The 13515-nt window shown below is 31.2% G+C and overlaps 1 protein-coding gene across 1 annotated transcript; it reads left to right on the forward strand.

The window, feature by feature from the left end:
- Positions 1 to 2019: 2019 nt before the first annotated feature.
- On the forward strand, positions 2020 to 12179 carry LOC143044830 (uncharacterized). The gene is made up of 7 exons (XM_076217013.1): positions 2020 to 2248; positions 5894 to 6051; positions 6727 to 6883; positions 8584 to 8649; positions 9342 to 9408; positions 10868 to 12048; positions 12117 to 12179. Exons 2-5 carry the CDS (start codon positions 5954 to 5956, stop codon positions 9345 to 9347), a joined length of 327 nt encoding a protein of 108 aa, XP_076073128.1. The 5' UTR covers positions 2020 to 2248; positions 5894 to 5953; the 3' UTR covers positions 9348 to 9408; positions 10868 to 12048; positions 12117 to 12179.
- Positions 12180 to 13515: the final 1336 nt, after the last annotated feature.

A 13515-nucleotide genomic window follows, 5' to 3' on the forward strand; every position in this document is an offset into this window, starting at 1 on the left:
ATACTGTAGAACAATGGCTCATGTGTCTCTAAATCAAGAGCAAACATACACACAAAACTTACTTCAAATAATTGAGGGAAAATTAAAGTACAACATATGGAACCGGGGAAAGTATGATGAGATTTTGGAACATGTTGTTAATGAGCCAAAGAAAGAAGACACAAACAAGCTCTTGTCACTACCTTGTTTGGAATAAAGTTATATACTGTTTAGTACCATTTTCTGTAATTACTGTAAAAAGTAAAACCAATTATATCATTTTTTTAAATCAAATATAAAAACGGATTATTAGCAAATGATTAGGTTGATTGCTGCCATAAGAGAGGAAAGACGCATATGAAAGGAATAAGAAATTGAGTATGTTAGGGTATGTAATCAAGTGGCAATTATTACATGCATATCTTATTGCTGCACGAAAGAGGGACGAAAGATACCAAAGGGACAGTCAAACTCATAAATCTCAAACAAACTGACAACGACATGGCTAAAAATGAAAAAGCCAAACAGAAAAACTATAGTACACATGACACAACATAGAAAACTAAAGAATAAACAACACGAACCCCACCAAAAACTAGGGGTGATCTCAGGTGCTCCGGAAGGGTAAGCAGATCCTGCTCCACATGTGGCACCCGTCGTGTTGCTTATGTGAAAATAGATATATAAAAAGCAAATAAGTGCTGTATTATTAATTTGCTGCCTACAAAATTAAATAACATTTTTATTCACAAAATAATAATAAAAAAGACAACAGCAAATATAGGTAAGAATACTCTGTTTTGTACTTGCATGTTGATAAATAGGTTCTAACCAAGCAAAAATAAAAAAAAGTTTTACTTACTGTAGTCATATATCAGATACATATATTCTATCACAAAGTGATATAATTTTGAATAAGTTTCTTATTTTGTCAACTCTTTTAATCCAGATAAAGTAAATATTTTGTTTAATGTACAAAAATGTAGGTATGAAGTTTTTCAATATGTAGATTTGAAAAATCGTTAAAAACAGTGTTTATCAAATGAAGATGTAAATAAAAATATTATGTATGTCTTAAAGACATATACAGCAAATTTCAGAAAATTCACATATCAATAGGTCATGGAGGCAGGGACAACATGTTGTTAAAAGTAGGCAAATAGAAAGTGTGTGAATGTTTCATAATTACAAAGCTTTAGAACTTTACATGGAACTTTGAGAGGAATGCCAACTTAAAAAAACGTAGAGCTGCTGCAGAAAAGATATTGTCGTTATGTCTATAATAAGCAAAGAGTTCAATTTTCCGAGGACAGGTTGATTTGATACAGATATGCACTGAAAAGCAGGACAAATATGTAATAGTAGATGTCAATCAAACTTGCCATGCAAAAATAAGTAAATTCACAGTGGTCTAACTATCCGTTTATATGTCTTTTAGTCATTATCATTATACACTAGTTCTAGCTCATAGTGTTTATTAATCAAATATGTTTCAAAATCATTAGTGGTCATTAGTCTATTTTGATATATTATGAAAAACACATTTCTAATGGCAAGTTATACCTAATTGTAATCAGGAATTTTACAAAATCCCTAGCTCTATTTTCATTGATTTTGTAAAATCCCTAACAATTTCAGGGATTTTACAAAACCACTGAAACTGTTAGTGATTTTGTAGATTAGTCCAGTGATTTTACAAAATCCCTGATTTTGCAAATTCCCTGTAACATATACATTTTTATAAATCACTGTATTGTTTGGTCTCTGTTGTAGCTGCCTCATTAGCATGTACACCACATGTCCCCATTAATACTTATATTCTATATATAGAGGATGGTCTCGTGCTCCAGGAATAGCAATTGTTGATTTCTTAAAATAATAAATATTTTTACCACATGGTTTTACATTAAAAAACCCAGTACTATGACTAAGACGTATAAGTATAAAGTTTCTAAAAATAAACACTGATGAGGAAACTTCGACGGATATGTCATGCGTAGTGAACTTTTGTTGTTTTAACTTTCCTAAATATAAGAGATACATTGTAAGTCTTTTGAACGTACATGTACTTTTATTTCGTCAAATATTTGTTTGTCAGAAATTTTAACTATAGTATAATATTTATCTTGTGGACCGAATGTTATTCTGCTTAATCTGTCTTTTTGAACCAACTCCATTTTCAAATTTGGGAGAAAAAATAAACAGCTTATTGTTATTAGATAACAAACAAACATGGGAGATACCAGTGTTGAAAGTGATACCAATGACGGTAAGATTATAACTAAAGGAATATATACAGTATTGTTTTTCAAGTTGATAATATAAATCATATGCGATTTCAAATTGACTGTATTTCAATAATTTGATTGATTGATTGTTTGTTGCTTAGTGTCCTTCAATAACTTGTTGTCAATTAAAAAAGTGCAATGTTTAAGGTTTAATATAAGTAAAAGAAAAATGATTTTAGACTCATAATTCTGCAAGAATTTATTTTAAATTCTTAATTAAAGAAAAATTCTTTTGTAAAATATACATTCCGCAAGTGAACACAGATTTCAAATTCCCGAATTGATCATAACATGTGTGACTCAAAACGTAATAAGATCATGGTAATCAGTAGGACACACAGATCCTACGTTATGATAAAAAAAAAGAAATGATTTTCCTACGCAGATCTCATCTGAAGTCTAAAACTGTCACCTTGTATCCTTGAGAAGTTCTCTTATACTTTTTCAACTTTTTACTTGTTTGGTTTTATAAATTTTTTGATATGAGCGTCACTGATGAGTCTTATGTAGACGAAACGCGCGTCTGGCATACTAAGTTATAATCGTGGTACCTTTGATAACTGTTTACACCACTGGGTCGATGCCACTTCTGGTGAACGTTTCGTCACCGAGGGTATCACCAGCCCAGTAGTCAACACTTAGATGTGATATGAATATCAATAAGGGGGTCATTTTATAAATTTCCTGTTTCCTAAAACTTTGAATATTTTGAAAAACTAAGGATTTTCTTATCCAGGGCGTATATTACCTTAGCCGTATTTGACAGAACTTTTTGGAATTTTGGATCCTAAATGCTCTTTCAGCTTTGGACTTGTTTGGCTTTACAAATATTTGATATAAGCGTCACTGATGAGTCTTATGTTGACAAAACGCGCGTCTGGCGTACTTAATTATAATCCTGATACTTCTGATAACTATTTACACCACTGGGTCGATGCAACTTCTGGTGGACGTTTCATCTCCGAGGGTATCACCAGCCCAGTAGTTAATACTTCGGTGTTGACATGAATATCAACAATGTGGTCATTTTATAAATTTCCTGTTTACAAAACTTTGAATTTTTCGAAAAACTAAGGATTTTCTTATCCCAGACATAGATTACCTTAGCCGTACATGTATTTGGCACAACTTTTTGGAATTTTGGATCCTCAATGCTCTTCAACTTTTTACTTGTTTGGCTTTATAAATATTTTTATATGAGCGTCACTGATGAGTTTTATGTTGACGATACGCCCGTCTGGCGTACTAAATTATAATCCTTGTACCTTTGATAACGATTATGTCTTAATCATATAATTTTAGTCTAGAGACATAGATTTTTGGCGATTTCGAGAAATTCAAAATTATATCAATCCAAGGAATTCACTTCAAAGATGGTATATTGAAATATTACTAACTTTGTCCAATTTTAGATAAACATTTAACATTTTGTAACGTAAATGTACATCACAACACTGAAATGTATTTGAAACATCGGTAGAGTGAAAAATAAATAAAAAATCTTTGACCTTAAACAACGTATTTCTTTAATTGAACAATTTGAAACCTAAACAATATTAACTTAAAAGTGATTTTGGTTTAAATATTTGTGACAAAGGCAAACATGTATTCAGTTACAAAAATAAACAATCAACGCGGATGAGGAAGCTGTGACGGATACTAACGTTATGTATGATGACTGGTTTATATATTGTCAATCCTTAATATCATCATGATCATATATAAACAACTTGTGAACGTTCTCTCTCGTAAGATAATTGTTGATCTAAATATAGAATGTAAATGTTTTTGTTGTATTCAATATACATGTACATTATGAGCATTTTTTTGTGTTTGGAATAGATGTATTAGAATATTTGTTTCAATTTGGGGAAAACATTGTAAATCCTTTTTTTACGCGTTAAATGGAAAATTCCAGCGAAGGTACGGTGACTTTACAATATAAAACTTGATTTGTAATTTCATGTCAAATAGACATGTCATATCTTTACGTAAAACAATTACTAGTATTCAATAATGTTAATTAAAAGGTCATTATAATTGAGAGTGAAAATGAGTAATAGATAAAAAAGACAACAACCCGACAAAAGAACACAGCTCAAGGCCATCAATGGGTTTTCAACACTGCAAACACAAAAAGCACACTCGAAGGCGGTCTTCAGCTGGCCCCTAAAATATTAACATGTTCAATGAAAATAAACTTTACTCTAAACTCCAAAACATATAAACGAACTAAAACTGAAAACCATACAAGACTAACAATGGGCGAATGCTCCTTAAAATAAGAACAATAATGTTGGACGGTTAAAAAGATAGCGTCTGGTTACTCTAATTTAACCGAAGCTTAACATTTTTTCATAAATTACTTTAACTCATCGTGATCATTTTGATATTTAATTGATGTACGACTTTAAAAGCTTCTAGTACAAATCAAACCGTGGATGATTCATTCAAATTCTAAGAAAGATTCCTGTGAAATCAATTTCCTCAGATTTATAAATTGATAATATTTAATATTACAGAAATTAAACATTTCGCACATAAAGATAACACCAAAACAAAATAGTTCGTAATCTGGGATTCCAGAAAGCTTCCAAATATCAGACAATCTGTGACTTATTTTGCGCCTATATCCAGAAAATGTTATCCCGTCAACATTTTTTTTACTCCAACGTTATCCGTCGTCAATGTAAATGAACATCCAGCGTTGCCGACAAATAAAGTCTAACTGATATTGCAGCTGTTTCAGAAGCCCGTAATTATTTAAGAAAGTATATGGAGCCTTGTGTGTATAGCCAGAAAAGTGTTTTTTTTTTACTGGGTTCCAACAAGTATTTTTAAAGTACACAAACAAAAATATATGAAACATACAATTTTAACATGTTTAAACAGCAACAGATGCGATAAACAGATACTTTAAATGTTTTGAATAATTTTCAGTGGTATCGTAAATTCTACAGTTTTTTGTTGAAACTCTCTGCAATATCACTCGACGTCATATTTCCGTGGTTTTCAACAAAAGCTATCATTAATGGTTTAAGGGTGTTAGGTTGGACTTTGTAAATACAGCTGTTCCTCAAACCACCCTCTTTTCGGGAGATTTAATGATCTCTATGTTTTATCTCATAGAGACATAACTTGGGAATGTTCCTTGGAAATGTACAAATGCATATTGGTCACATTGGAATCTGTAGTAATCCTTTACATGCTTAAGTCAAGGTAGGTTTAGTTAAGAAATTTAGTTTAGGTTTAAACTCTTTGAAGGGCATATAAACGTTGAAAATAGGCTGCACAGCCCTATATTTTGACCTTTGAAAAAATATTAGTAGTCCATATACACGAACCTTCTATTCTAGTATATATTGTTTTTTCAAAACTTAAATCATTTGTTCATAGTAAAAGTGGTACAGTGTTAGCCGAAAAAGGGTTCCTATTGGACATTGCATTGTAGATATTTACAGAAATGCAACCAATAATTAACGAAGCACTTCAAATCTTTCAAAAAAATTTAAGAACCTAAAACCTATGAAACGGTGACAAAGGAACGCCACCACTTGAAAGTGGATGATTAACAATAGGAAATAAATAATTAGTGTATTCATGCTGCGTTTTCTTTTCATCTTCAGATGAGTTATATATGTATGTTGGTTGCTACGATAACAACCGCCATAATAAGTTATTAAGTGATGGACCTTATAAAGGCAATCCAATGTCTGCAGAAATATGTTATGAACGTTGTAGAAAAGAAGCAATTCGAAACAAGTTTAATTATTTTGGAACACAGGTGAGTTAGTTTCATAGTGATTAAGATTACTAGTATAACACAATGCTGACTGTTGTAAACTTATTTTTCACATTTTCACTTATATGTCGTTTTCTTTTGTTCACACATTGTTGTCAATATATTGGATTTTTTTTGCGATTGTCATACACGTTAGAGCTAGCCATAGAACCAGGTTTAATACATAATTTTTATATCAGAAAATGTCCATACCAAGTCAGGAATATGATCTTTGTTATCTACATTTGTATTCGCTAGATGTATTTGAGCTTTTGAATTTGCCATTTGATTATGGACTTTCCGTTTTGCATTTTCTTCGGGGTTCGGTATGTTTTACTTTTTATAAAAGTCAATGTAATTTGTTTTTTCAGAGATGTATCCCAAACATTAGTGGGAGGGTTATTGTCTCATGGACTAGACTATATCCTTTATATCTTTTTATTCTTGTGTAAAATATCTGCAAAACTTATTAAAGACCCATAAAAATCGACATATTAGAAGTGTAGAAAAACAATATAAGTTTAAATAAAGACATACACATTTTTGATGTAGATATATATTGTTATATGTACACATGTGTTTTGTTTGACCTAATTGGTTTCTACATCTCTTGATTTCGTTGTATTGATATATCCTACGATTAGTGTGTGTGTCTTAATAGGTAAATTTTCTTTGCAGAACGGAGGTGATTGCTTTTGTGGACACATTGCAGATATTGAGCCCTACAACACAGGCGGGTATAAACATGACAAGTCAGAATGCAGTAGCAACTGCAGGGGAAATGACGATGAAAAATGTGGTAGTAAACACGATGCATCCTTATACAAGCTTAAGGGTACGAATAAAATAATGTCATTATATCCCCTTGAAAATTTGACATGAGACAGTTTTTGGTAAATTGTAGTTAATTTCCAATAATTTGAGATCGTAAATTGGAACTGCATGTAGGTTTTTGAGATTAATTTTGAGCTTGGTGCAAAAGCCAAAGAGATAAAGTTGAAGAGACACAGACGAAACAATATAATGTCCATGAATCCTTGAAGAACAACATGAGAATTAACGGCGTTCAGAAGTCGAATATCAGCTTTGAAACTGTTTGCAAAACCTTGAAAAAATTAAGAAAATATTTACAAATTACTGCCTGTAGAATAATACTATAAAAAAATAAGCAACAATTCAGGTATGTTAGTGACGAAAATTCTTACATGTTCAACTACCCTGTGTGTATGCGGTGTGTTAGATGCTTCAAACATTTGACTGTATTTATATATATGCATATTATAACTCATGTACAGCTTCAGCTATCCATTGATAAACAAATTCACAGAAGAGTTACTACTATCGTAGCAGACGAGTTATTAAGTTGATAACTTGAAAAAAAAAAACAAAAAGAGAAAATATATATATAAGTCAATCGCCAAGATACGACCCAGGATATATAGCCTCCTCCGCATCAGAAAGAGGAGGTATTCATCAAATAATTAGTTATGAAAAACAACATTGCCATTGTATGTTAGATTTGATACATTTGAGATCAGTAGTATTGCCATATGATGCATCAACTCGAAATCATCTCGAAATTTACATTAAACAAACTTTTTTCACGTTTTTATCAAATATTAATTAAACATATACAATTTTTATAACGGTTGCTTCTTCTATTATATTATACATGTACATGCACTGCTTACGTAGTGTTCATTTACAAAACAAAAAAAGGAAACCCACAAATGATACATAACTGAATTACAGGCTCTTGACTTGGGACAGACACCTATACGACGGGGTTACAGATGTTTGGCAGCACTCAATCCTCCACTACCCAGAGACATTGTATGATAATAAGTTAAAAAACATCAGATCAGTACAAAGCACAAAAACAACTAACAAAAACACTGAGGAAACGAAGTACAGATATCTTTCTAGTTCACACAAACACCAACTAGTTTATCAATTATATATAAGTGTAAGTTATTCTCATTTTTGTAAGTTTTGATATCATATTGATTAAATTTTAACGATCGAAATTCGAACTTTTCTGTATTTTAAATACGGTTTTTGTTTATTTTATTCCGTTGCAAATTTCAGCGAATAATCTTGTACATTTTGTAATAACTTAATTTTGGATGTAACGTGTCTTCTGATTGGCTGACGTCGTTTTGTCTATCAACCCATATACATAATTTTGTCATGTGACCATGACGTCATCAACGTTTTTTCATGATTTAATCCGGTTTAAAATGGAATTAAGATTAAATTATAAGAAATGACTGTAATATTTTTTCTGTCTATTCGAAATAACATAAAAATGTGGAGCACACTTTCAATAACCCGCTACGCGCGTTATTCAGTGTGCACCACATTTTTTATGTTATTTCTTCATAGACAGAAAAAAATATTACAGTCATTCCTTGAACAGATTAATTAAATATTTGTTAAAAATAGACGTTGTATGTTGCAGATTCTTTGTTTCAACATGTATTTACTGAAACACTGTTAAACAATGTATTTTATTTTTTATGTTTTTACACGAAGGTAACGAGACAACAACAGCAACACAAGGTTTACCTACCAATCCAGCAAACAATGCCTTACTGGCAGGTATAAGTAATATATTTATACATTTATAGGCATTTTTGTTTTGTTATTTTTCTTATCACAAAAATTGTTTTAAAGAAATACAGCCATGTTTCTACAAGATATGAACTGTCTTTAAAAACATTCACAAACTAAATATAGGACAAAAAAAAACATAAACAAGTACAACACCAACAAAATCAAGAAATATTTATAAAAAAAGAAACGCATCATGCTCCATTTACACCCTAAACAACATACAGCCTATCGACATCATTACTGATGTAATGGCATACATAGTAGAATAGTAAAAACCGACAATAAATTACTCTTTTTTGTTATCTATGAGTGCCTTTATGTAATTGTGTAAGATGAAGCTAAAGAAGTATAAAAACTAGTCATGCTAAAACTCATTTAAAAAAAAACATATTGAGGTCGAAATGTTTTCCCGGCCTAAAATATTTGAATTTGGAAATAAAATTTTTTGAAATGACCCATAATATTACATGTTTTATATTGTCGTCGACACTTCTTTGATTGAGTATAGATTTTTACAAAGGATAACGTATGGAAAGCAGGAGATACTCATCATGCTCCGTTTGAACTTAGTGATAATGCTCGTTTTAGTTGGAATATTCCAAATGTATTTCCGAGTAAATAATATCGATTTCTTATTTTGAACTAAGTGTATATTGTGTACCTTTACATTTTTATAGGCATAGGAATAGGTGTAACTTGTTTAGTCGTTGTTACTATTTGCTGTGTCATTATATGGAGAAGAAGGTACATAGTCATGTTATTTCTTTTTATGTTTAAATCTAAACTGAAATATATTTCATATAGTAAGATATATATTTAAACAGATAACCAAAAATAAACAAATCTTCGAGCGGATGTTTTCCCAATTTTCTACCAGTAGTTGGAAATTATACTACCAAAATAAATTTCTCAAATATGTTGCTTCCAAATTGTCATAGTGGTTGAGAACTTTATGGAAAGGAAAATGCGAGCCTTTTATCTCCATATAATTATTTTTTGTCTATAATATCAACTGTCGTATTCAGTTCATTCAGTTATTATACGCTACTTTCAATTGAATGGAAAGGTTTTATTTTTTTTTTCTGGTATAAATAATAAGTGAAAATCTGCAATTATGCAGCAGGTTGATTGGCTTTTACATTGTCATTTCTGGGCCTTTTATAGCTGGCTATGAAGGCCGTACGGTGACCTATAGTTATTAACTTTTGTGTCATTTGGTCTCTTGTGGACAGTTGTCTCATTGGCAATCATACCACATCTTTTTTTTTATATATTAAATGGTCATAAAAAAATTATTTTATTTACGTTACATAAGTAAAATTAGGTGGCATATCACGGGAAAGTTAAATCAAGAATATTTCATTATTCTAAAAAAAAAAAGGCAACATTAGTATACCGTTGTTCTAAAGTCATAAATCGATTGAGAGAAAACAAATCTAGATAACAGATTTAAACCGAGGAAAATACGTCCATTATTTGTGGAAAACAACAAAACAATGGAAACACTGAAGTGCAATAAATAAAAACGCCAACATACATATAAACGGACTATTTGATAACAACTGAAACGACTTGAACTTTGATTTCCGATACGAATTTCAACAATGTATAGTCTTTCTTTAAGTTTTGTGTCAAGAAATAACTACAAATGTATATCGAAAACTGGCTATCAGCTTCCTCCTAAATTCACATTCCATATACATTTTGTTTTTTAGTACACCATAGCACAACCATATTGGTCAAAATCAAAATCTCATTATCATCACAAAACATTAAACTCCAGGAACTTGAATTACTTTAATACTTATTTACTTTGTAACTTGCAACATTTGTTAGCATTGAATATTAGTCAGACTTGGTACTTTTGAATATCCCTTTACCATGTTTACAGCAACTACGTGTAGCAATAAGTAACGTTGAAAAGTGTTATAAACAATCATATACATAAGTTATTCTAATTGTCTTAGTTTTATCTGGACTTTTGCCAAGTATCTTAGTTTCGACCATATTTATAAGAAAGTAATCATTCAGTTCAAAATCATGTTCGCATGTGTTTATTAACATACATCACCGTAAAAACTAGATGTACGGTTTTTTTTAAATTGTTCCAAATGATAAACAGATATTGTAAAATTATTTATAGTAAAAGCAAATGTTTAAAATTACATAAAGCAATACTTATCTATACGTCTTATTTGTTCAGGTTTCTTGGAAAACAGAATAGGGAAAGATCAAATACATATCGAAATGCCGCAGATATGAGCGTTACTAGTAACCAAAATGAACAAAGACAAGGAAATTCGTTTTCTTACACTGAATTGATAGTTTACAATCATAACCATGCGTATGATGAGCTCCAGAATGAGACAAATGACATAAATGGTAAAGCAGAAGTATTAGATAATTTTAAAGACACTCAAGAATCCAATGACAATTATACTGTATTAGTAGTACCAGAAGACCAAAACTCTACATTCGCGACACACACTACTGGGTTTATTGAAAATTTAGCAGGTAACAAAGCTTCAAACAAAACTAACCCTCTATTGGTGCTTATGCTATTCTAGACCCGAAAGAAACAGGCTTTGACAGAACCAAACCAGAACAAGAAATTAAAGCTGATTCATATGCTGTTCTGGACCCTGCTGAGACTGGACTTGACCGGACGAAAGACAAAGATGAAGTACCGATTCAATTAGTAAAACACGAAAACTGGGATAAAGCTTTGCACGCCACTACGAATACAGAGACACGTGATGATATGAAAAACCAGAATGAAGGCGCGCATTCAATTGACATGAAAAAACAAAATTGAATCAATTGAAAATAAAGCAGATAAGAAAACTTCGAAAAAGAGTAACATTGGTACCGGTGCTTATGCAATTCTTGACCCGGATGCAACAGGTTTTGACAAAACCAAACCAGAACCAAAAGTAAATGATGATTCGTATACTGTCCTTGACCCAGCAGAGACTGGATTTGACCGTACGAAATACAGAGACGACATGCCTTCTCAGTCTGTAAACATCAAAAACTCGGGTAAAACTATACATGGACACGACATTCAGAATGAAATAACAAATGGTGAAGGGAATCATAGCCTAAATAAGGATGGTCAGTATGACCTTTTGAATCAAGTATGCAGACCAAAAGATGATAACGAACGTACCTACAGTCATTCCGTTGATGAGGTTTATGATATAACAAATCAAAATCGAACACTAAGGACAGACGATTCATTGAATGTTTACGATCATTTTATTGGTTCTAAGACTTCAGACGACAACAACGACAAGACTGCTGTGAACAATGGATAAGACTGTTATGGGCAACCATATGATGCTACTATTGTACTTTTTTAGCAATGATGGATGATTTTTACATGTAAAATTGAGAAAGGAAATGGTGAATATGTCAAAGCGACAACCACCCGACCATAGAGCAAACAACAGCCTTGTTTACTGATGATTTATTTGAAAATTTATTTATTTTGAAATTAAAAGACCGATGAAGTTCAGACTTCTGTGTATGGCAACAAAAAGTTAATATTTTGATATAAGAAATTTTATTATATACCCGTCCAGATTATAAAAGAACCAATAATCAGGCAATGATATCCAATCATCATCCAACTAATTTCAAATAACTAATTAGTAAACGAACCATTAACAATATCAAAATTAAATTTTGCAGTTGTATAAAAGAGATAAACACACTTTTGTATACATTTCCTACACGGAATAACATATATAATTATAATATAATTATTTAACTGAAATTCATTTGTCCGTTTGCTGTTGCAATAAAACTACAATCACAGTATAAGAAAACAGTGATTGCACACAGATGGAAGATTACCATGTTTTTACTGACTTTTCCCATACTGACATACAATGCATACTTACCAAGAAAAGACAAATCTATATAACATAAAATTCGGTTATATATAAAAGATAAACTTAGCATAAATACCAAGGTTAGAATTATTTACGACATTAGCTTGTTTCGTCTACAAAATACTCATTTCGAGGCTCAAACCAACGTAGTTAAAAAGGTCAAAACAACGTACGAAATAAAAGAGCCTGAGATTATACCACTCGATACCATTGTGATACAATATTTCCCCTCCCTCGTGATTTACATTGTTCCATTTCCGTACACAAGATGCTTAAAATTCATACTTATGGAAATGTATTAGATAAGGTTGAAAAATGAGATTCTGTGATGATTTTTCATATGTATGACAACGTTTAATCTTTCAGTTGCAATGATTTGCTAAAGGATACTTTGCTTTTAACTTTCTATGTGACGTCATTATACGTGTCCACGTTCAATATACGTTCCACGGAAATATAAAATGGTTAAGAGTTCGAGAACAATATTGGATTTGGCTTCTCTGTCACATTTAACAATTCGTAAGACTTCCTGAGATTTCTGAATTATTTGAGCTACCAAAAATTATGTTTTTGATTTCTTACTCAAAGAATAGGATATTTTACAAAGATTGTATACTTGAGAATTTTAAATCAGTTTGGTAATGTGATCTGTTTTTCTAAATATTACATTTGTTGTGAATGTCCTCACATGGTGTGATATTCGATCACTAGAGTAACTAAATTCCCATAGAAACAGTATAAGCAAAATAACTGTGCTCTTTTAACATTTTTTTTATAACCATGAGCAACATGACGAATGATTAATGTTGAGGAGAATCTTTTTACCTTTCTGAATAACCTAGCTGAGATCATTCGTATTCTAACAGGGATTTGTGTTTCTCTTATTTCAACTTTGAATGATTTTTTTGATTTTTAATGTCTGAGTTGTTTTAAGTGATGAAAGTCTTCAATTTTG

The sequence above is a fragment of the Mytilus galloprovincialis genome, chromosome 9, assembly GCF_965363235.1.
Source record: "Mytilus galloprovincialis chromosome 9, xbMytGall1.hap1.1, whole genome shotgun sequence".
NCBI classification, from domain to species: Eukaryota; Metazoa; Mollusca; class Bivalvia; order Mytilida; family Mytilidae; genus Mytilus; species Mytilus galloprovincialis.

Bases quoted from the DNA above. Each gene is read 5' to 3' on its own strand.
- LOC143044830 (XM_076217013.1), top strand. From the start codon at position 5,954: ATGGACCTTATAAAGGCAATCCAATGTCTGCAGAAATATGTTATGAAC. The intron at 6,052-6,726 runs GTGAGTTAGTTT...TTTTCTTTGCAG, and splicing joins TTAATTATTTTGGAACACAG to AACGGAGGTGATTGCTTTTG. The intron at 6,884-8,583 runs GTACGAATAAAA...TTTTACACGAAG, and splicing joins ATCCTTATACAAGCTTAAGG to GTAACGAGACAACAACAGCA.